Source organism: Rhinichthys klamathensis, unplaced genomic scaffold (assembly GCF_029890125.1).
Source record: "Rhinichthys klamathensis goyatoka isolate OS25496 unplaced genomic scaffold, OSU_Roscu_1.1 h1tg000585l_1, whole genome shotgun sequence".
Taxonomy (NCBI): Eukaryota; Metazoa; Chordata; class Actinopteri; order Cypriniformes; family Leuciscidae; genus Rhinichthys; species Rhinichthys klamathensis.
This window is the reverse complement of record NW_026607045.1, coordinates 710,183-733,594: the sequence shown is the minus strand read 5'-3', so window position 1 is coordinate 733,594 and position 23,412 is coordinate 710,183. Positions and strand designations below refer to the sequence as shown.

At 36.8% G+C, this 23,412-nt stretch overlaps 1 protein-coding gene across 37 annotated transcripts in view; it reads right to left on the bottom strand.

Moving 5' to 3' along the window:
- The window catches only part of dlg2 (discs, large homolog 2 (Drosophila)), a 298,249-nt gene that overhangs the window by 8,210 nt on the left and 266,627 nt on the right, over window positions 1-23,412 (bottom strand). For 29 of the 37 annotated variants that reach the window (XM_056240225.1, XM_056240227.1, XM_056240214.1 and 26 more), the window contains 4 exons: window positions 13,301-13,415; window positions 3,627-3,803; window positions 2,493-2,568; window positions 196-295 (listed from right to left, as the gene is read on the bottom strand). In XM_056240225.1, coding sequence (XP_056096200.1) covers window positions 196-295; window positions 2,493-2,568; window positions 3,627-3,803; window positions 13,301-13,415 — 468 coding nt within the window. The remainder of the gene's footprint in view (window positions 1-195; window positions 296-2,492; window positions 2,569-3,626; window positions 3,804-13,300; window positions 13,416-23,412) is intronic. The other 8 variants (XM_056240244.1, XM_056240217.1, XM_056240221.1 and 5 more) reach the window with 1 other exon arrangement.

Here is a 23,412-nt window from a genome sequence, read left to right as displayed (position 1 = left end):
AGAGAGGGAGAGAGAGACAGTAAGGTTGTTGGTGGGGCGGGGAGAAACGCCAGCAGAAGAAGGAGGGCATGGGCTTCCTGGAGCTACCTACACACACCTAGACCTTTCACCTCACCCCGGGGATGCGTTTGTGTGAGCGTGTGCTGTTTTTATGTACCTATGTGTCAGAGTGCACGTGCGTTTGTGGCTACTTACTTTCCGAGTCGCTGCCGTCTTGCTCGTCGGCGTCCTTGTTCTTGTAGAAAGGGAACTTGCGTGAAAAGATGAAGTTCTTTCTACGTTTTTCACTGAATGACTGTGCGGAGAGAGAGCATGGTGCAAACAGGGGGCTCTAAACGCTGTCACAAACATGCTGACAAAAACAAGACAACGACCGGAGCTAGACGTGAGGGACAGCAGCCAGGAAACAACCAAATATCAAACGGTATCATTCTGTTTTCATGGTCAGGATCGGTCATCAAATCAAATGAGCAATTCACACATTTGAAATAGGTTTTAATTTGTACCAAAGTAATTGCATTATTTTTGGCTAGAGCTGAAAGCACTTGGATGATCCTGAATAGGTGGTCTTTGTTTGTTGTGAAGGCTGATCCAAACCCTGCTGTCCATGACGTCACAGCACCTGAGCTATTCTTAGACAGCTCAAATGTATTCAAATCAAAACATGATCAGTAGAAATGAACATACAAGGGAGGTAAACAATGATCAACAAAAGGCCAACTGAAGCTGGTTTAGTGCCATGCAAAGGCAAAGGGGACTTAAAAAAAAAACTCATATTAAAATATTAAGCATGCAGGACTCCTGACAGGGTGACATGCTGATCAAAGGGGCAAAATTTGTGCTGCTTGTGTGTAGTATTATGATTTTCGAAAGGTGAATTGTTTTTAAAATGGTTATAAAATGCAGAGAAAAATAAATGAGGTAACATATATGTGCCTGGGGTGATTCTAAATGTGATTTTTTTTACCTAATTTGGTGAACCTGAGCTCAATATGCTGCCTGATATGAACGTAATTTTCCTGAATAATCTATAATGGTGGAACCCATCAAGGATATGTCCACATCATCTTTCACCCCGAAATGAAAAGAAAAAGAAAAAAATTGATATGACTTATATTACATCAAGTCTATTTTAGAACCATTACAATTTAAAATTTTATTGAAATTTCAAACTCCCTTGAATAATGTAATGCAATTCTTAACAATGTAATTATGTGATGCAAAACTCAATAAGAAACAAATAAAGACAAACAGTAGATATTTAAGTTGTAAAGTATGTAACCATAATAGTATTTTATATCCTGAATTTAATTATGCTTTAATAGAAATAATTGTCAGGATGTGATACATTGATGAGAATGAGATTTATAACAGCAATAAAATCAGGAGTATTATGCTTAATTATTATGAATTGCAATGGTTCTAAAATAGGTTTCATTTCCTTTATGCAAATCATGTTTTTAATGATCTGTGGGTGAAACATAACCTAGACATTTCTTAATGAGATTCATACTTAAATGTTTGGCAATAACTATAATTTGAATTGTAATGCTTTTGTGTGTATTTTTGTGGTTTTTACCTATTTTAATATATCAGTACAGTGTACGAAAGAAACCAATTGTACCCCTGATAGTGATTAAAGGGAATATTCATAACTTTCACCCAACTAATTCTCCCTATTATAAGGCATATAAACACTTCTAATCAATGCATGTTCAATAAACACTGAAATCCTATGAGTCATAAACCTGAAATGATACATACACAAGTTGGTGCAACTGAACACAAAGACAAAACCACAAGACAAAATCCTCAAGTAATCCATCAGTGCCAACATCCCCACCCCTCTCCTCATCTTTAAAAGACAGAGGGAGAGGAAAAAAAAGAAACAAAAGACAAGGAAGAAACTGAAATGTGCAGGCCTGGCTGCGATGTTGCTATGGATACAAGTGGGAATCATAAGGCTAAAACCCTGAACGGCTCTGCAGTTGGGTGCCGAACTAAAAATACATCCTTCAGTTTTATTCATTTACCTCTCTCAAACACACACACATAAGAAATATTTACTACAGGTGACCTTACAATACTAATCTCATAAAAGACGAAGAGACGCATCTATGTACAGACATAATACTGAGGCTGTTTCAGTGAGCGCCTGTTGGGTTGTGCTGCAGTACTGATGCTGAGAGCTCAGAGTGAGCTGTCACACTGCGGCACGAGGACAGTCTCTCACACACACTTCCATTCTGACTGACTGACTCAATAACCCACCAGCACAACTTGAAATGGAAAAGTAAATTGAAGATGACAGGGAACGAAAGAAACTAAACCGGATAGACTGAAGAGAGATGAGTCAAGAGACACGACGGGGCTGCAGGTGAACTGTCTAAACTGTCAATAAATCGCTGGGCCCTTCCTGTTTATACCTAAAAAACTGGAGCGAACAGAATTTCGGATGTTGGCACTGACTTAAATTCAAATAGAACACTCACCCCTTTAGAATCGAGGCTACCGGGTTTTGCGTTGAATTTAACCGTCTTCAGACGAGCTCTCTCTTTTCTCTCGACCCTGCCACAGGAATAGAGACATTGTCAGTGAAACACTTAACTAATGTACTTACTGTACACTTCATTTGTACGGTTTTCACAAACATATTGTAACTGTTTTCAACATTAACAATTATTAGAAATGTTTATTGAGCACCAAATCAGCAGATATGATTAGAATGATTTCTGATAAAAAGTGATAGTAAAGATTAATATTGTTAGAAAAGATTTCTATTTGGAATAAATGCTGTTCTTTTTAACTTTTTAATCTTCACTAAATCCCGTAAAAGTATTACAGGTTCCAAAAAAAATATTAAGCAGCCTGACTGTTTCCAACATGGATAATAACTGAGTATCAAATCAGCATATTAGAACAAATCATTAAAAATCTTACCAAATCGAAATGTTTAAACGGTAGAGTACATACAATCTGAAACAACCAAAACACTTCTAATTTAATTTTACATGATCATTTTTCACCTGATCTTTCAAAACAAACAGACTTTTGCTGCTATAGTATACCTTTAAGACATTTGTATGTAACAGATAAAAAATTGATAGGCAAGAATGTGATACATTAATGTTAACGAATGATCCATTTTTACTGCTTATTATGCACATAGTGTATTGAACTCTTTTATATCGGAGAAGAAAGGAAAATTCTTTCTTCCATTGTATGTTCCCTTTAAAGAGCCAACTTAAATATAGGGCAGTAGGGTAACAATTAGAACTAGGCCTGTCACATGTTAATTTAGTACAATTAATTATAAAAAACAATGCAATATAAATATTAAATGGATATATATATATACATATATATATATATATAGAGAGAGAGAGAGAGAGAGAGAGGAGGGGGGGGGGGCTGTGTGTGATTTGGTAAATTTGCATATCAAAAATAACTCGATTATATTTGTTCATTTATTGACAGTTCTAATTAAAAAGGTAAGATTGTTTGCGATTTGTGGTTATTAAGTCTAATGGGACCACAAAATGTTTGGTAGTAATGATGTGGCCCAGAATTAGCATTTGCCACAGGTTTAGTCTTTATTTGTGAAGGTGATTCATCATGAAACTCACCTCCTCTTGCTGGGGATGACACCCATCTCTTCACTGTCCCCTTCTGGCGTCACTCTCCTGGCCTGCCACCACTCATCATCAGATGCATTGATGACATGGAGAATGTCTCCATATCGGAAACTGAGACCCTGACTGGGCAGACCACTATCCTTCGCTCTCTCGTAGTCAAACAGAGCCCTGGAGAGACACACACTTAAAGTCAGTTTTACAGACCTGACAAATTTGCGCAACATTTCACATCCATCTGTCACTAAAACAGTAACTCAAATCCGTCACTAAAGCAGCAACGGCTGACTCCTTGGAAAACAGCGTGCGTGAAATGTAAAGATACGGCTGTGAGGGGTACAATAAGTGACACTAGCCACGGTAGCACATATCATAGCGGTGTGTGGGTTAGGTTTGTGTAGAATAATGGTTTGATATGACGGATTAAAACAACAACCGAATGCTCCGTTCCATCGACATATAAATCTACAAGCGGCTGCAGTCACTTTTCTTGCCAAGCCTGGGAGGGCTTGCATCATATCATATTACAGCCAACATCATATTATATTAATATTTCTGTGGGGTACGTACGACTAGTGTGGCATTATTCAGTCTGTTTTAAAAATGAAAGTTGAACAAATAATTAATTCAGAAAATGTCTGCCCTTTCTACCTATCACTTCCTGTCCACTTACAAAAAGCCAAAAATAACATAAAAATATGATAAAAATCGTACATAAAATCACAAAAATATATACTACCGGTTCAAAGTTTGGGGTCAGTATGTTTAAAAAAAAAAAGAAATTAAGCATCACAACTGTTTCTTTTCAACATTGATAATAATTTTTGAGCACCAAATCAGCATAGATTTCATTATATGAAATCACTCATTATGTGACTGAAGACTGGAGTAATAATGCTGGAAATTCAGCTTTGCCATTACAGCGATAAACAATTTTATAAATTGTAATAACATTTTACAATATTACTGTTTTTACTGTATTTTGATCGAATTAATGCAGTCATGGTGAGCATAAGAGACTTCTTTCAAAAAACATTCAAACATCTTACCAACCCTAAACTTTTGAATGGTAGTGCATTAATATGGAATTTAGGTCTTTCTCAGATGCCACAAAACTTGAAATATATTCATACATGATCATTTTCACATTATTTTGACTGAGAAATCTCAGCTACTTCACAAAACAGAAACCCTCCACTAAGAGAGAAGCACAGATATGTGAAGCCCTTTCAAAGGCGATCACAGTTTACTACGCGCTCCTGCCGTCTGAAGTGGGTGAATCACTGTGCGGCGAAAGAAGAAACCTCTCATTCATCATCATATGAAGGAGCACTCTCTGGAGAGACAGCCTAGCGTTAAAAAAAACATGATTCATGTACTCATCCTTAGAAAGAGACACAAACACAATCCACTCTATTTAAGGAGCAGATTTTACACTGATGAATCAGGCTCAAAGACCAGATAAAAGGAGGGCTGAAAAAAAAAAGGGGGAAGCATGTGACCTGGAGTCACCTACTGATTTTTAGTATGCACTTCAAAAATTAGGAGGAAAGGAAATATTTTGTTTTGTTTTATTTTTGTGCTTTCGATTACATTCTCAAAATTCACCTGCTAAAATGTTCCAGGCTGTTTTGCTTATCTCTCTCCAGCAGGGCAGTGTGGATGATCACGCAATGAAACAGTGTAAGGAAGCACTATAGCTCAGGCACATGTGTACACAAAAGAACAGACAGGCTGTCACAGTGTCCAATAGGCCTGCCCAGCTAAGTACACAATACAAGAGATAACTGCAATAATGGCCATTAAACTTGTTCCTTCAGGTGCTTTTGTCACTGCAAACCTAGCAGAAATACTTTAATGCAGACCAGCATTCTTATTCAGTTTGGGTCGATGAGAATGAAGGTGAAAACAAATGAGACATATTGTATGATACCTGGAGAAAACCATGTTAGCATTAGCATTTCTTCCCAACTCCAAATACTTATAAAATTTGTATTTTTTTTCCTCCACAAAATTACAGCTACTGAACGGCAATCGATAAAGAATGATACTGATGATGCAGTTACAGCATCTACCAGCAGGGGGTAACTAAACAAAACCAAACTGAACTTTGACCTCTTGATGAAAATGTAAGCACAATTTGACAATACATAAAGTGGAAGTCAGATAACAACAAAAAAGGGGCATTTATTCAAGCCATTTTGCCTTTTAGAACACGCTGTTCCTAAATAAAATGCTGCAATGAAAACCCACACACAAACAGCACTACTGCATATTCAGCCATGATAAAAGCTCTCACATAAAAAGAGAGAGACAAAAAAAAAAACACTAGTAACACTAGTGCACTAGCCCGTCTCTGTTCACTGCAAGCAGTCACTTCACCTCTCCTTTATACTGCCTTTTGTAACAATGAAAATACATCTGTTTTGGAAGCCTATAATGCAGATGCCACAAATGAGATGTAGACAAAACTGTTATGAAATCAAAAGAGGGGCTAATGATGTCACTTCCGCTGGGTGACATTTTCCCTGCATAATTCACAGCTGCCAGAGAACATTCTGTTACACTTTATTTTGATGGTCCACTTTAGACATTGTTCTAAATATAAGTAACTGTGCAACTACATGTTATCGAACTCTCATTAGAGTATTAGTTGACGGTTAGGTTAGGGTTAGGTGGGGGTTCGGGTTAGTAAAATAAGTTGACATGTAGTTGCAAAGATACTTATAGTTAGTAGAATGTCTGTTGGGGGAGCATCAAAATAAAGAGTTAGCAGATATTAAATATTAAGCAGACAGTCTTCTAATACTCTAATGAGAGTTAGTTGACATGTAGTTGCAAAGTTACTAATAGTAGAATGTCTAAAGATGACCATTGAAATAAAGTGTTATTGGAAATTCTCTTACAGATTTCAATGTTCTCATAAATGATATATGATTATAAGATTGACCTATTTAAGGTTTTAATTAAAAAAGTTGAATGGATTAAAAACACAGAATGAAATGTTAAATCTAATGTTAAACCATGTACACATCTTAAATATATCCTTGCTTGAATATAAATAGGTATATAACTGTGGTTAAAATGCTTTATGAAACATTAGATTATATACACTAATATTCAAAAGATTTCTTAATGCATTAGAAAGAAGTATCTTATACTTACCAAGGATGCATTTATTTGATCAAAATGACAGTAAACAGTAACAGTGAATTATTCAAATATATAATAGTAAGTATTATTACAATTCAAAATAACTTTTTCTTTTTTAAATATATATTTTTTCCAGTAATGCAAAGCTGAATTTTCAGCAGTCATTACACCAGCCTTCAGTTTCACGTGATCCTTCAGAAATCATTATAATAATGATGATTTGGAGCAGTACTTTCCCCAGTACTATCAATGTTGTAACAGCAATAGTCATGCTGCTTAATATTTTTGTGATTTTTTTTTTCAGGATTATCGGATGAATAGAAGGTTAAAAAGAACACTGTAACACTACATAAGTCTTACTGACCTCTACACACAGTCCAAAAGTCAAATGTATATCTAAATGTAAAACTGAACATATTTTAAAGGTCATTCTAAAACTAAATAATAAATAATTTCTAAAGAAACATAAATAATGTATGCATCTTGTGCTGGAATCAATGAAAAAGTACACCAGCTACCCACACTGCACTGCTGTGAGCAGATAACTGCATGCCAAAATTGATGGGTTGCACATCAAGTTTGGCACATATGCTACTCTAATGGATGGAATATTTAGGCTCACAGATATAATTTATTAAGCATGCATTATTCCACATCAAACACAATTTTCAGACAATTGATCTGCACTTCCAGCTGTATTTTAACACAAACTGCTCTAAAAGTCATGTGATGTTGCAAATAGGTCCGTTAGGGTCAGTCACTGGTGCAACATTATTTCTAAAAGCAAGCAATAATGCACAGTGTAATGGCGGCAAGTCACCATTACAGAAGACAAACTGTAATGAGAGCAAAGAAATGATCCGCACTGCACACGAACAAAGTATTATATTCAATGTCCTCGTTAACCCCTGCTTCATTAAAGTATAAAACATAAACACACACACACACACACACACACTGGAACACACGCCTAGGGAAAAAAGCACATGTTCCCAATCATCGGCCAACAAAGACATTGCGGTTGTTATGGAAACTGCAAGCTACGTACAGTGCAGATAAATAATATTTTTATATGTTTGTATGCTGGCAGGTTCTCAGCCCATTACAGTGAATCCATCCCTCCATGGCATCATTACGGCAATGATGCTTCTCAAGACACTTCCAAAAAACAGCATGTGCTAGTGCAGTCTGCAGACAAAAATTCAAATTTACTGTCACATTACACATACTGAATAATGCTCACTGCGGAGCATTATGTGCCCTCACGATAATAAATAGAACAAAATCATGTCTGTAAATAATTCAGCGGTGAAATGGATTTATAAACTACCTAATGAAAGAACTAAAACATTCTGTATTACCAGAGCTGAGGCTTAGTGCTCATTTATTCTGCTGTTCATGTGGATGATGCTCAAGTTCAAGTCAATGACATTTTAGTATTATTTATATACTATTATAGTATTTATTAATATTTTGAATAAGCTTTTATTTTTAGATTTTCACTTTTCATTTTAACTTTAGTTTTAGTCATTTTGATTTGCGCTGTTTTGTGTCTGTTGTTTTTTCTATTTCTATTTACCTTTTTATATTCACACCCACACGCGCACATTTTTTATTTGTCATTAGTACTTTAAATATCTAATTTCTACATTTTTTATCTAATATTTATATTTTATTTCAGATAAAGAAAATTATTTTAGCTACACTGGTTTGAGTCTGGCTTAGTGCACTGAAATACTGCATGCAAAAGTGCCGAAACTGTTTAGTGAACTGAATTCGCCCCTGAGTGTTTTGCCTTGTGATTTATTGTGTGGGTCTTGCAGTAGAGCTGCAGGGCTGAATCTCTGTGCAATAGCAAAAGAAAAAGTCCAGGTATGTGTGTGATATTCAGTGCTCAGCAGAAAAGGAAACATCCATGGGTGGTGAACCTCATGGACAGCATTTTTTCACACCAGAAAATGTCTGTAACATAATGTGTTAAGAGTAAGTGCTGCCTCAGTCCTTGAAAAAATGTTTTAGTGTAGTATTTGCTAAGCAGTGAGATAAAAGCTGAAGCCATCAGCATGGCAAAAGGGGGAAAAAAGCATTACATCTACAACACACAAACTAGCAGAAAGTGTCAGAGTGCTGGCAAAGGTGCAGATAATGTGGTGCTTTTGCTTGTTACAGAGAAATGTGGTTTAAAAGCCCCCTGAGAGTAAAGTAGAGTGCTATCTATATGTGTAGATCAGCGGCCTCATGACAATAAGAGCTTGGGCTAGTGAAATAACAGGAGCCTAGCTGACATTCTCAAGAGTGAATTACATACACTGCAGCAACTGGGGATTTTATGTGATAACTACATTTTTACAATTTCTAAAGGAAATGGGAGAGGTGTATGTTAGTGCAAAAGTCTCCGTCACAATGTTAGGATGGACACTTACTGGTAAAAGTCAAAAGTGTGCACCTTCATGGTGGTTGTCAGGGTCTTGCTATCTGGTTGTTAAAGTGTATCGAGTAGTTTCTAGAGTAATGAATTGATCATTTGCAATCTTGGTTTATAAAAAAATACATACATATTAGGTCAGGACAAAACCTTGGGCATACTTTCCTGCTAAACATAAACTGGATAACTAAACTAAAAACAACAACACCACATAAACATAACATCAATATTCATGGTATTATTTGCAGTGTTTAAAAAAAGAAAAGAATAAAAATCGATATAGCTCTCTCACAGTCGCAGTCCATAGACACAACACAGCCAACTTCTCACAAAATAAATCAAATCAAACAAACAACGACTTTGCAATTTATTTTCTGAAATTGACATTTGCACTGGACAAATCACACACACACACACTGGACTTTCTTGCATAATGAACGGGATGAGGCGATGTATATTTCTTTATCTGATCACAGAAAGGACGGGTGTTGTTATGGTTACATGTAAATGCTACCGCAGAGGGACACAGAGAACACTTTGTGGAGAAATAAGCAGCGCACACACAAATACACACACACAACACATTTCCACATTAGAGAAATTGTGATGTTGATTCATTGTGACAGAAACACTGAAACATGCTGATTGATGAAAATCACTCAATAACTGACTCATCTGATCCTAACTGAGTCAGTGTGAATGGAATCATGCATGCATTGCTTTTACATTGCCATGTGCTTTCTATTCATAGTACACAGCCAACAGCGATCACACCTCTGCATTCATCTCAGATGAACTTTAATGCATCTCAATGCTCAGCGAAGGCAAACTGGAAATGATACTTTTGTCATAATTATCTTTTCCCCTCGACAGACTGAGCAGAGGTTTGTGGAGACTCAGTTTTTCCTGCCTCACATCTATCTCCTCCCTTCACTGCAGAATTCTAAAGGCACACAGTATACTAGTATGTAAGCTTCTTTCCTTCAGATACACTTACATTATATTATAATGTAATGGTGTACTTATATATATGGTCTTTGTACACCAAAAAAAATGTCAATACTATGTCTGACCCTCAGATTTGCAGGCTGTTTTCTATTTGTAAATTACTACTGGATGAGCCAAATGACCAAATGTAAATATGGGTGCTTAACAGCAATAGTGTTGCTATTGTTCACTAAAATATAAAAAATATTTTTGGGTAATAAAAAAAAAAGGTGATACTAAATGAAAATATTCAAACTTAAATGAAAATTATAAATGTTGCCTTGGCAAGTAAATGAAATCAATGACAAACACTATCATTCACTAAAAGAAGTATTGCACTTTAGAAAACAAAACATTATTGCAACTATGTATTCTGATGATAATTATACAGAGAGACCAGAAACACATAATAACAGATATATCATTAAATACGAATGAACAAAGATTAATAAATAAATAAATAAATATGGCTGCATGGCTAAATATATCTCCATCTTCTTGTGCTCGTAACCTTGGTGTGATTTTTGACGCCCACCTAACACTAGACTCTCACATAAAGAGTATTACGAAATCTGCATTCCATCACCAAAGAAACATTGCAAAAATTAGGCCCTATCTTACTCTACCGGATGCTGAAAGGCTTATTCATGCTTTTGTTACTTCCAGGATTGATTACTGTAATGCACTTTTTGTTGGTTTACCTGTCAAATCTATAAAACGCCTGCAGTACATCCAGAATTCAGCAGCACGTGTGCTGACACACACTTCACCACGTCACCAAATTACAGGTGTGCTTTATAGTTTGCATTGGCTACCTGTCCAGTCACGTATTGCTTTTAAAACTCTCACACTAACTTACAAAGCTATGCACGAAATAGCTCCCTCTTATATCTGTGACTTAGTCAGCCTGTACGCGCCTTCTCGTTCCCTCCGGTCTACAGACTCTCTTACTCTTCAGCAACCTCCCTGTAGATTAAAATCGATGGGGGAGAGAGCCTTCTCTGTCGCGGCACCCAGGTTATGGAATGCACTTCCTCTTACTGTAAGAGATGCTCCCACATTAGCCAGTTTCAAGAAGTTGTTAAAAACACATCTTTTTAAAATTGCTTACATAGACTGATGATTAATATTTTAATGATGTGTACTGTAATGATTATTTTGTATTACATTCGTACTTCTGTATTTTTACTTGTTTTATTGTTTGTAGCGCTTTGGGTTTTAGAAAAGCGCATTATAAATAAAATGTATTATTGTTATTATTATATGGATAAATCCACTGTCCTAAGGATAGAACTCCAGGTTTGGACTCTAGGTTAGCTGAATCGCATACATTTTCCACCATATACTATAAATGTCTTAAAAAGTACAGTATTAGTAAAACCACATACTTAAAAAAAAACAGGTGACTGTAGTGAGCTGATCCGTGCTGCAGCAAATAAATGACTCCTTATAAGGTCTCATTTCCTGTGTCTCAGCTCTTCCCAACATCCGTGTTCTGCAAACACGGCCAGTTCCTCGGCCCAAATGACTGGCTACGGCACAATACAATTATCCAGCACCCACAGAGGGGGCCTGCGGCATTAGACTGCAGCTGGGAAGGAGATATTGAGCGTATTTTAATGCTGTGGGAGTGGTGCATGCTGTACCTCATGAGGAGAGGAGGTGTGTTTGTATAATTGCTGACAGGAGAGCTATTTATCACAATGGATCTCCACAGGTGCGCTGAAATTTTCCAGCTAACACACAATAAAAAAGCCAAATCGGGGATCTACAGCTGCTTGTCGCTACCAGCTAATGAAGACCTAATCTCTGCTCTGCTGATTGTATTGTGAAACATATCTGGGAGAACCATAGCAGCTGTTTGGCAAACTAGCCAAAGAGTGCTGACGCATGGGACGTTTGGAGTGAACCTGGAGGCTGAAATATATCACGCAGATCTTTTGATTATACTGTTTATCTTCTGAATAATTTCTTGAGCTGAAGTCAGTAAAACGGTTTTACCAGTTTTGATTATAAAAAATTTAAATCTAAAAACATCATTAATATTGGACAAGCAAAAAATAAGATTAATTTATGAGAATTAAGTCTGCAAATGAGAAATGCATAATGCAGAAATATAGACAAACAAAATCAAGATAAATTATTTACATAAACTTGATATTAAAATGTACCCAATTTACTTTTATACTGTAACGAAAAATTCCAAACTGACTAACAAACTATCTAACTAAATACTAATAGCTTTCCTTTTCAGTTGATGTCACACACACACACACATGTTGAATTAAGATGAGAGAAGACATGAGCAAAGAGAGGTTTCTATAATGGATCACTGTTGCTCACTTTCCTACTGATTTTAAATATCAATAGCTCTTCTAAATGTCATGTAAAACAGTATGACTTCCTGCGTAGTGAACACATGATCCCCAATCCTGGCGGATCTAGGATCAGAGCACACAGTGTGTGTGTATGTAAGAAGAAATGTGGACGCTGATGAATTCTGACTCAACTCACTCAGATACCCCGCTGGTTCACACGCAAATCCTGAAGTGTGTGTGTCTAACAAATATCTTGCTTCAGGCTAGAAACATGTCTCATCGCCCATAGAGACCACACTGATGTTCACATCAATCCTACATCAGTCCAACATAACAAGAGTGCCATGGAGAGACAGTTAATGCCACTTTTACATGATCAGGAGGCTGTTGGGATATCAGTATCCCATCTGTAATGACAGAAACAGCCATTTGCAACAAAAACATTTTCTTGATCTGTGTCTCATCTTGTTTTTCAGTAAAAATATGTAAACGATGGGATAAACTGTCTTGAGAAGATAAATGGTGTGAGATAAGACTTGTTTTCAAAGATAATACCTTGAAATAATTGTAATTAAAATTTTCAATGTTGTGGTTTTAGATATAAATGTTTGCTATAGTTTTTGCTTTAAAACAGAAAAAAAATGCCTATGGGTTAAGGAAAATATGCACTTTTTCTCTTTTAGATAATTTACTGAAAAACAAGAGGAAAAAAAAGATACTAAGAAAATGAATTCTTGCAGTTCTGAGTAAGTGTGTGCATGTATGTTTAAATAGATGAGGTCTACCTGACATAGAGTGAGCGTTTCTGATTGGTTCTGAGGGATCCGGATCCAGAACTCATGCTGTGGTTCATCATCTGCTCTCGTAAGTCATGAATTTTGGCCTCGAAACGCCCGTATTCTGTAAACACAAACATAACCAAGCAAGCATAAACATGATGCAAAAATCTTTTCTTTAAACCAAACATCCAACTATGCAATGGCAATTCTAAAATCTAGAACAGAACGTAGCACATGCAAACAAACAGTCTCAAACCAAAGAATTCATAAAAAGTTATCAGGAGGGAAATGCTGTTTTAGTGTCTGAGATGACAGCTCCGATCGATATGAGCAGCCACTGTAGCTGTTCTGTGCTGACTTCTAGCACAAGGTCACACAGTCAATATAGGAAAGATAGAATAAAGAGTAAGAGAGAGAGAGAGAGAGCTGGTAATGTCATATGTATCTTCTGTGGCGCAAATGTATGATATCCGATAACATCCCACTTCAGTCTCTTTGTTATATGCAGACTGATACTGAATCTCCACGTATTTCTGCAGAACTGAAACATTCATCATTCTGCAAGATAATAACCAGCTGACTGTATATTATTCCATATTTATGTACTTTTTTAAGACCCCCTATTCTTTTGGGCTTTAAAGCCTTACGTAAACACAAAAGCAAAAATAAAAAAGCTATAATAAGATCCCACTCAACTTTAAAAATATATGATATATAAACACTAGTACAGATTGAAAAAAAATTTAGCTTGAAAGAAATTACAACTTTAAACAGCAGGGCTACATTAAACTGATTAAAGACATTTTTTATATTACAAAATTTCTATTAATTACAGAATCCTGAAAAATGTGTGCACAAAAAATATTAAGCCGCAAAACGCTTTCAACATTAATATTAATAAGAAATATTACTTGAGCCCAAAATAATGATTTCTGAAGAATCATTTGACACATGATGTAACCTGAAAATTCACCTGTGCCATCCTAGAAATAAATGACACTTCAAAATATATTACAATAGTTATCTTTACCTATCTTAAGTAATATTAAATTATAATAATATTTCACAATATTACTATTTTTACTGTATTTTGATAAAATAAATGCATCTTTGGTAAGCATAAGAGACTTCAAAAACATTTTACAAAATTGAGCCGACCACAAACCTTTGAACGGTAGTGCATAGAAAATAATACTTTACAATAAGGTAACATGAACTAATAATGAACAGCACTTCTACAGCACTTGTTAATCTATGTTAAAGTTAATTTCAACATTTACTTATATTTCTTAACATTAGTTAATGCACTGTGAAGTAACATGAACAAAAAATGAACAGCTGTATTTTTATTAACTAACCTTTACAAAGATGAACAAATACAGTAACAGCTCAAGGTTAGTGTTAGTTAATAGATCAACTAATGTTAACAAATGAAACCATATTGTAAAGTGTTACTAAAATAATATTTCAGAGAAGGAATATCTAATTGTTTTTTTTTAGGAAGGCACAGACTCATGCGCTCTAAAGCACAGATTTGCCCTCCTAACACAGACTGAAGCTCGTTCAGCAGGTAATCTAGTGCATGGCATGGCAGTTTGTTGAGGGTGCTGCACACCTCAGCCCTGTTTCAGCAGAGAACTACATCTGCTCTGACTGCTACTGCTGAGACCAATGCACACACACACACACACACACACACACACACACACACACACACACACACACACACACACACACACACACACACACACACACACACACACACACACACACACACACACACACACACACACACACACACACACACACACACACACACACACACACACACACACACACACACACACACACACACACACACGTGCTGAACCTGAGAACTCAGCAATGCCCCAAAGCCCAGCTTGAACACCATTAGAGGAGACATACCTACTACACCTGAGCAACGTTCCAGCTCATTTGGTTTCTATTACTGTTTGGTTACGATTACTGTTACTTTTTCATCCAGTCCCTTTCGTTTTATCTTAAGTTTTTAAGCCATTTAATTGGTCTAAAAATGTCTTGTGTAAATGACTAAACTAACCCACTAATCAACAAGGTGATTTGAGCAGCTTCTGATGTTTTAAATGAGCATAAGGGTCTTCGAAGGTTCAGCCGAGGAATAAGGCTGTTTTGAGAGCCTGTCTGTCCTTGCAGGAACTCAAAGGTCAAATGACGAGTCAATTTTGTCATTAGTCTGCAGGCTAGCAGAAGATCAAGGACAATTATGGTGATGATACAATCGGTGATGTGCTGTAAAAGCAGTTTAAGAAAAGACATGCACTCACATATTTCCACATTCCCTCCCAATGAAATATACAGGATTTATTCACATTCAAACTCCCACCTTCGGAAACTAAGCTCTACCTCTTTCTCTGATGGCCTCAATGTTATTTAAGAAGACCGAGAATCCTCTAAACAATAAAAATGACGCAAAGAGATGCATCTTCTCCAGAGAAAAATGCAGAAGGAAAGAGAGAGAAAAAGATGAAAGAGTCTCGGAGTGGTGCAAAGCTCAGACGAAGGATAAAGTAGAGAACCCAAAACAATCCCGCAGTGAGGGACGCACTCATCCCGAACAAATCCACTCAAATGAAAAGAGACTGCTGAGCACACAAACCTTCAGGAGATGTTTTTGGAACACAGTTAGAAATTTTAGATTTGTTTAATATAAAAAGATTGAAAAAAGTTCATACCTTGAGGACTATTCGCCAGGGAAGTTGTCGCTTTAGGCAGGACAATGGCAAAATATGCACTCGCATGCACGGTTTAAAAAATAAATTGCACTTTTCAAAAGTATAACATACATATAACCTCATCTAAACCAAATCAAACCCCAAAGACCCCACACAAACACGCTTAACAAACGCACACACACATGTGCTTGCAAGTAAACTCTCACTTAAACTGAACGAAATCAGCAACACAGTGGAGAAACTGAAAAGGTGAGTGGCTGGAAGAGAGGATGGATAAAGGATAAGTGAAAGAATGAATGAATGAGAGAATAAAAAGAGAGTCTCACTCTTGAGGATGCTCGCAGACTGCAGCACTGTGAGAGATTGACCGCTCCCTACACACAAGCAAAGACTGCCACTCTACCACCTCCTCTCCCCTCTCTCTCTCTCACACACACACACTCTCTCCTCCAGATCCATTCCTATTGGCTAGAACTCGAGAGTGGGCGGGGTTGAGTGTCTTAGAGCCTCTCCTCCCCCTGAAGCAGTCCAGATCAAAAGCCATGCTGGATTTTCTCTCTTGATGTCGGCTTTGTGTTTTCAATCTGCAGCGTATTAGCTCGCTTAAAGGTAAACAAGCCACAAATCCAGCAAATATTTCAGCTTTAACTGCCCTTCAAAACGTGCGGATTCCACAAGCATGAAAGGAATTTGTGCACGTAAGCAGCAGGCTTGTGAAAAGCACATGAATTAAGAAATCAAATGATTATTGACTGCTGACCGGAGTCAGATGGAAAGGTAATACAGCAGGATACAAACACATTTACAGTACACTGATGTGAAGGGGGAATTTCACAGGAAAATAACTCTCCCATAGCTTAGATGAAGAATGTTTCTTTTCAATGTTTTTCTAATTAGAAATAAAAAGTCACAAATTAGACAAATAGACAAACTATTATGAGCTATATTAAAGATCTACAAAATTAAATCATTTTAAAATTAAAATATTGTCCAAAAATATACCACCATTCAAAAGATTGGGGTCGTGATATTTTTTCTTAAATTATAATTTTATTGAGTAATGATTCAATTGATCAAAAGTGACATGTGAAAAATTCCTGATTTTTTTTTTTTGAAAGAAGTCTCTTTTCACCAAGACACTACTTTTTTAACATACATAAACTTTTCAGCTATAATTTATATTTAATATTATTCTATTTATTTAATATTTATTTTTAATATTTATTGTAGTTTTTTTTTCTCAGGAGGAAGCAGATCTAAGCAAAAGTCTCATTCAATCTCATTGCTTTCAAGGAGATGTCCGTTGTTTTTATTTTTTTTTGCTTTTTTTTATTTTTATGTGGGCTAAATCTAAATCTCTGAGCTTCTGTTCGCAATCGGATTCTACTGTAATGCACACAAATTGCACCTTCCCCAAGAAAAGCGACAAGGATCCTGCTGTACATCGAACCTTCTAGACAGATGAAAAAGATTTCTACCTCTGTCTGTCTCAGACCTCTCAAGCTGAGAAATCCGAGGAAGATTACGGGCTGTTTGCGATGATGGATAACCACATGTGTCCAGAGACAGAGATAAGACACTGTACAGCAGACATAAATTCAGAGATTCTGAGCATACATGTAGCACGGATATAATCAAACATGCATGTTAAAACCGTTTCAAACAGGTGCATTCAAAAGATTCTGATTCTTGATTCTGCTCATATGGCTGTGTTTACCATTATGAGCGTTGGTTCCGTATTAGCTTGCATGCAGTCAGACACATCCAGGCTGACAGCCGCCCTTGTGCATCACTCATACATACACGTTTGTGTCAGTCTGGAGTGAGGTCCTTTCAGTTAATAGAGGACAGCTTGTGTGGTCTCATTAGCTGCTGTGCAGTGACTCCAACATGCCAAATACAGCTCAACCCGCAGCAGGGGAAAAGAGCATCACTGTGCCAGCAGGTACAATCACAATGTGTGAGCTGCAAAACTGGCAGTGTGACGTTTCAGGGAAGCAGATACTGTAAATTAAGCCAACATCATGTGTAATGTCAGCACACATCTGTGCACAAGCTTTTATCTCAAATAATTCTACTGTCTCTACAAACTGCAGTGCTGAGATAGGAAGAAGACAATGGTGAGTGATGCTTGTAATAATGACGGTGCATTGTCAATACCATAGAGATCACTACTCACACAAAGTCATTTTCAAACCAAGCAGCTTTCTTTTGGTCAGCGCGGAAATTTCACACGACCAACATGAGTGGAATCGCTCATGAAATAGTTTCTTAGACCTGGAGGGCAAAATATATGATTATGAATGCAATGACTAAATGGCTAAGCGCCATCGTTATAATGGTTTTCTATGGAAAACGCTTAACGAGAAATTGTGCATTGCAATTATATTCTGGGTTCCTCTGCTTGCCTGAACATAGTATGCATCATCAATAAGATGTATACTGAATTTGGTCTTTTAATATGACTGCCTTACCACATTAGTACAAAAAAAACCTGGCAGTCGATGGAGGAAAGCCCTCCAGGTGGGCGAATCGCAGAGCACTGGTAAATGTGACTGTCCCTTAAGAGTGATAGAGTGGTATGAAGGTGTGGGCTATGCAGAAACGAGTGAGTCTATGTGTAAACAGCAGTCATGTACGCTTAAATGCAAAAACTGTGCACGTCCTCCTGAGAGTCTGCCAATTCAGCAGCTCAGCCAAAGAAACTCAGCCACAGGATATCTGGGATCAGGGCCAAGCAGTGGCTAAACACTGGCAAATGTCCACCTCACAGCCCATTACAGAAATATATACTCGCAAACAATCCAAAGGGAGTTCTAAAAATCAGTCCAAAACCAAAAAAGTCGAAAAACAACAACAAAAAGAACATTTAAAATTAGATTTTTGCATTTTCTGAAGGAAATGTTATTGATGCTTACCAGTGCAAAACAATAAAAGGGTGTTCTAATGGGTGTTCTGAGTGGTTGCCAAAACATTGCTATGTGGTTGCTAGGGTGTTCTGAGTGGTGTTAGAGTGTTACTATGTGCCTGCTAGGGTGTTCGAAAAAACATACGTGGTTCTCTATATGATATTTTGGTTTCTATTTATGGCTCGGGTTCCCCCTTCAAAGTCTTTGGGATAAATTTTTTCGCTCTGCTGCACAATTTGATGTATAATTCATGTCCGAGACGAGTTACGAACTGAAGATAATGGACATTGCCATAAAATGACTGACAACACAATTAAGAATATTACTCACAGGAGGAGAGAGAACCTTGTTTGACCTAAATGCTTCTCAGAAGGTTAAACTAATTATTATTATTATTATTGTTTTTTTTTTTTTACAGTCCATGGATGGCAAAACAACCAGAATCTGCTTATAAATATTATAAATCATGTTGGGGCACAAAATTCTTCTCTCTGAATGTTGCCCTTTAAATTAGTAGCACTCATTTTTTTTTACTGTATTACAATCTGTCAGTACAATAAAACAATAGTTATGTGGAAGATTCATTCTCTGTGGAAGTTCCTTAGATGCTTGGGCTTCATTAGAAAGAATGAGATGGAGGAGAGCAGAGGTTAGTCATAAATCAGACAGGACACACAATATTACGGTAAAATACTCATTCATAGAGCTCTGGCTATCTAGCTAAATTAGATATTATAATTTTTGATGGAAACCAGCTTTCTCAGAGGGACATTACATTTATGCAGACAGCAGATTTCATCAAAACAGTCAGGTTTATAAAAAAATCTCTGTGGTTTGTAGAGTAGAGTATGTATGTAGAGTTGTTCTATCTATCTATCTATCTATCTATCTATCTATCTATCTATCTATCTATCTATCTATCTATCTATCTATCTATCTATCTATCTATCTATCTATCTATCTATCTATCTATCTATCTTTAAGCATAATTGGTTTTGTACCCATTGTTCCCCAAGTCTAAGAAAATTGAGTGTGGTTTATAAAACACGATATGCTTAAAAACTAGTTGCTAATGTGCTAACAATATACTTAATTCAAGATACATTCGCTGAAAACATTCATATTTGGATTGGGAAAATAATATACTGACCTAAGAAAAAAATGTTTTGGAGTGTAGCTAATTTGCTTTATATAAAAACAACAGAAGTCTATTGTATGTCCTAATTTAGACAGCTAGGTAAACGTGTGTGTGTCCAGAGTTCCCTCAGATGTTCTTGGCCTGTCATTGGCTGTCTGTTGAGTTTATTGTATGCACACAGGTGATGTCAGTATGTCACAAAAAGTGGCCTCAATCTTGTCTCCCAGAATGCCACACTAACAGACCCCCCCCCCCCCCCCCCCCCCCACCCCCACACACACACACACACAAACAAATGAAAATGTCAGTTCTGAAAAACCTTCTTAAGGCCTATTGTTCTCTGTTTCAAAATGCCAGCTAAAACCTGCAGTGTGTTCTGAGAGCATGTCTATGTTTTTCAGTCAGCTATCACTGAGGGACAGCCATTAAAGTATTTCTGTAGTGTTGGTGTGAAAAGGTAGAAACAAAATACCACAATCCATTCATTCTCTGATGGAAGAAGATGGTCTGTCAGTCAGTATGTGGATCTGTGTGTGAGTTTCAGTAACCTATTAGTGCACTCTGACCTGAAATTACCAAGGTGCAGGGAGTGTTTGCTGTACCCGAGAGCACTTTGATAAAATCACATGTAATTATGTTTCCCAGAGATGGTACACAAGCTAGCTAATGCTGTCTGACCACGCTTAAATGATCTGCCTACCATCTCTCTAGTCGTTTTGTCTAATTTTATGGAGGATATATACTGTAACCCGTGTATCTGAGGTCATATAAAAAATAAAATTTTCCTAAATTGTATTATAGCAAAATTAAAGCTATAAAATTGCACTGCAAAACATAAAAAAGTATTTTTTACATAAAAGTCTTGAAAGCAGCGCAGCAAAAAAACAAAACAAAACAGATTATTTAACAGGTTAATATACTTCAATAATACAAAATAATGTTTTAAAAATCAAACACATTTAATCTTGTCCCCTGACCATACATAGATTCCTAAATAAGTGATTTTCCTCCATTAAGAGCAAATCAGTTATTTTACGCTTGTCTAAGCTAAGTTTCTGGAATAAGAGTCTACTTCATGTTTTGATTGGACAGACTAAGAACCTCAATCTCAGCTTGACTTTGATTTTGCTTGATTATCAATCCATATTCAGTATACTTGGAACTGTATGTGTTTTTTTGTGTTGCTACACAGCGAGGATGTCGTATTGCGATGGCTCGGGGAGTTGTTGATGAAAAGGACCCTTGGAAAGCCCATCTCAGCAGTCCCACAACACCCCTGCAGAAAGTGCAAGCTTGCATTTACCACTGCACCTTAATGAGCTCTACCTCCCCAGAATTGATCCCAATGGCATCAGGGGAATTAGATCGAGCTACGGAGAAAAGATCAGCCTAGTTGGAACCACGGCTCTATGACTAAATAATCATAATGCTGACTATCTAGAACTTGTGAAAGCACCCCCGAAACTTATTGTGAAAGTCCACAAAACGTCTATACTAAACAGTTTTGCTTAGTGCATGGCTATATTGCAAACGGGGGAAATTGCCATTAGAATAAAATATTAATGGCAAGAGAATCAATTCTTGTTGATTCACAAAGGCTTGGTCGGCAAAAGATCAACATTATCCCACTCAGCCAAAATTCAGGAAATAATGCAAGGTGGAGTTCAGGAATGAAAATGTCAATAGTCGCTGTGACTAGAACGCTGCTCTAGAAACCTCTGATGACTGTCTCTTGCTGCCATTTGAATAAAAAAGCATCCTCACCTCCTCCATCTGCTAAAGTTGTCCTCAAGTCCTAATTTATGAATGGGGAATCCTATGCACTTGCCAAAGTGATTGCCCCAGAGCACGTCCGCCCCTCTAAGCTCTTGGCAGACAGAGATCGTCACCTTAACTATGTCTCTCCTCCACATATTTAACTGCTCTACATAGGATCTCATTCAGTGATATATGCTGGATGAGTGTCAGATGCTAGAATGTCATTAGCCAGATTCCCTACAGACATCAGAATGACAGGAATCTTAACACAAGTAATGTATTATCAGTCATCAGTATGATTATAGTTGGCGTCTGATGTCTTAAAGTGAAATAATATAAATGCAATTTTATATTAGAAACATGTTTTAATAATAGAACATCACGTGTCAGTGATTTGGCGTGTGTTTATTTTTTTTAATGTAACAGGACACTCAATCATGTGTCGCAATCATTACTTCTCATTTAATAATACATGCATTAATACATACCTTGGCCCCAAATAGACAATCTAGACAATTAAGTCACACTTAAAAATAAATGTTATTGCATTAAATATAAAATAGCAAATACTTAATTTTTATAGATTCTTTTATATTTAAGTGTGGCGTAAGTGTCCAAATAATTTTAGTGCCACAGTTGTGTGACAATTGATAGAATGAATAGACTACAAATCTGTACTAATATGCTGAAAAACATATTAGTGTAGAAAATTGCCATAGTAGTTGTAAGTGTTTGTAAGTGGGCTTACAAGCCGCCATTCTGTGAGCATGATCTGTGTGTTGTGGAAAGGATGTGTTGGCTTCAGCAGAGGGCAACAGGTAGTTTGGGAGAGGAAAAGGTCAAAGGAGGAAGAGGAGGAGAGGAGTGGAGACAGTGAGCAGAGTAGTAAACAAGCATGGTTGCTGACCCGAACCCGAACCCTGAGCTGTTAATTTAGCTTTTGGTAAAGCCCATATAACTTCCTGTAAAATACACAATTTTGTGGCTTTAAGTGTCATGTGTGTCCATGTGATTTGCATAAATGTATGATCAAATATAACTTCAATACGTAATATGTCAACAAAATGAAATAATAATGCAACTACATCTTCTAGTAACTGTGTAAAATGATAATACTCAGTGTTTCATATTGAATCGTGTAATTCATATGAATCAGCCCCTGCTTAGCTTGGTTATAATCACTATGTGACAGAAACTTTTATAATCAAAAGTGACAGAAATCTTTTGTAACATTATAAAAGTCTTTACTATTTTAAAGACAATGCTGTTCTTTTCAACTTTCTATTCATCAGGGAATCCTAAGAATCTATCATGGTTTCCACAATATTATTAGAATGTAAAATATCTAAAATGTCTTGATCTCTCAGTGTTAATATCTAGATGTATATGTACTGTATAGCAGCCGTCTGTGTTGGACGGGTGGGTTAGAGCCAAGAACAAACACAACAGGAGCCGAGGAGTTTATCAAGTGAGGCAGCAGGCAGGGGTAACACAGGATGCACACAGGATTATCAGGAGAGCAAGGTCTCTCTCTGTCCCTTCCCCTGAATGAGAGGCCCATGGTCAGAGCCGCCACTGGGG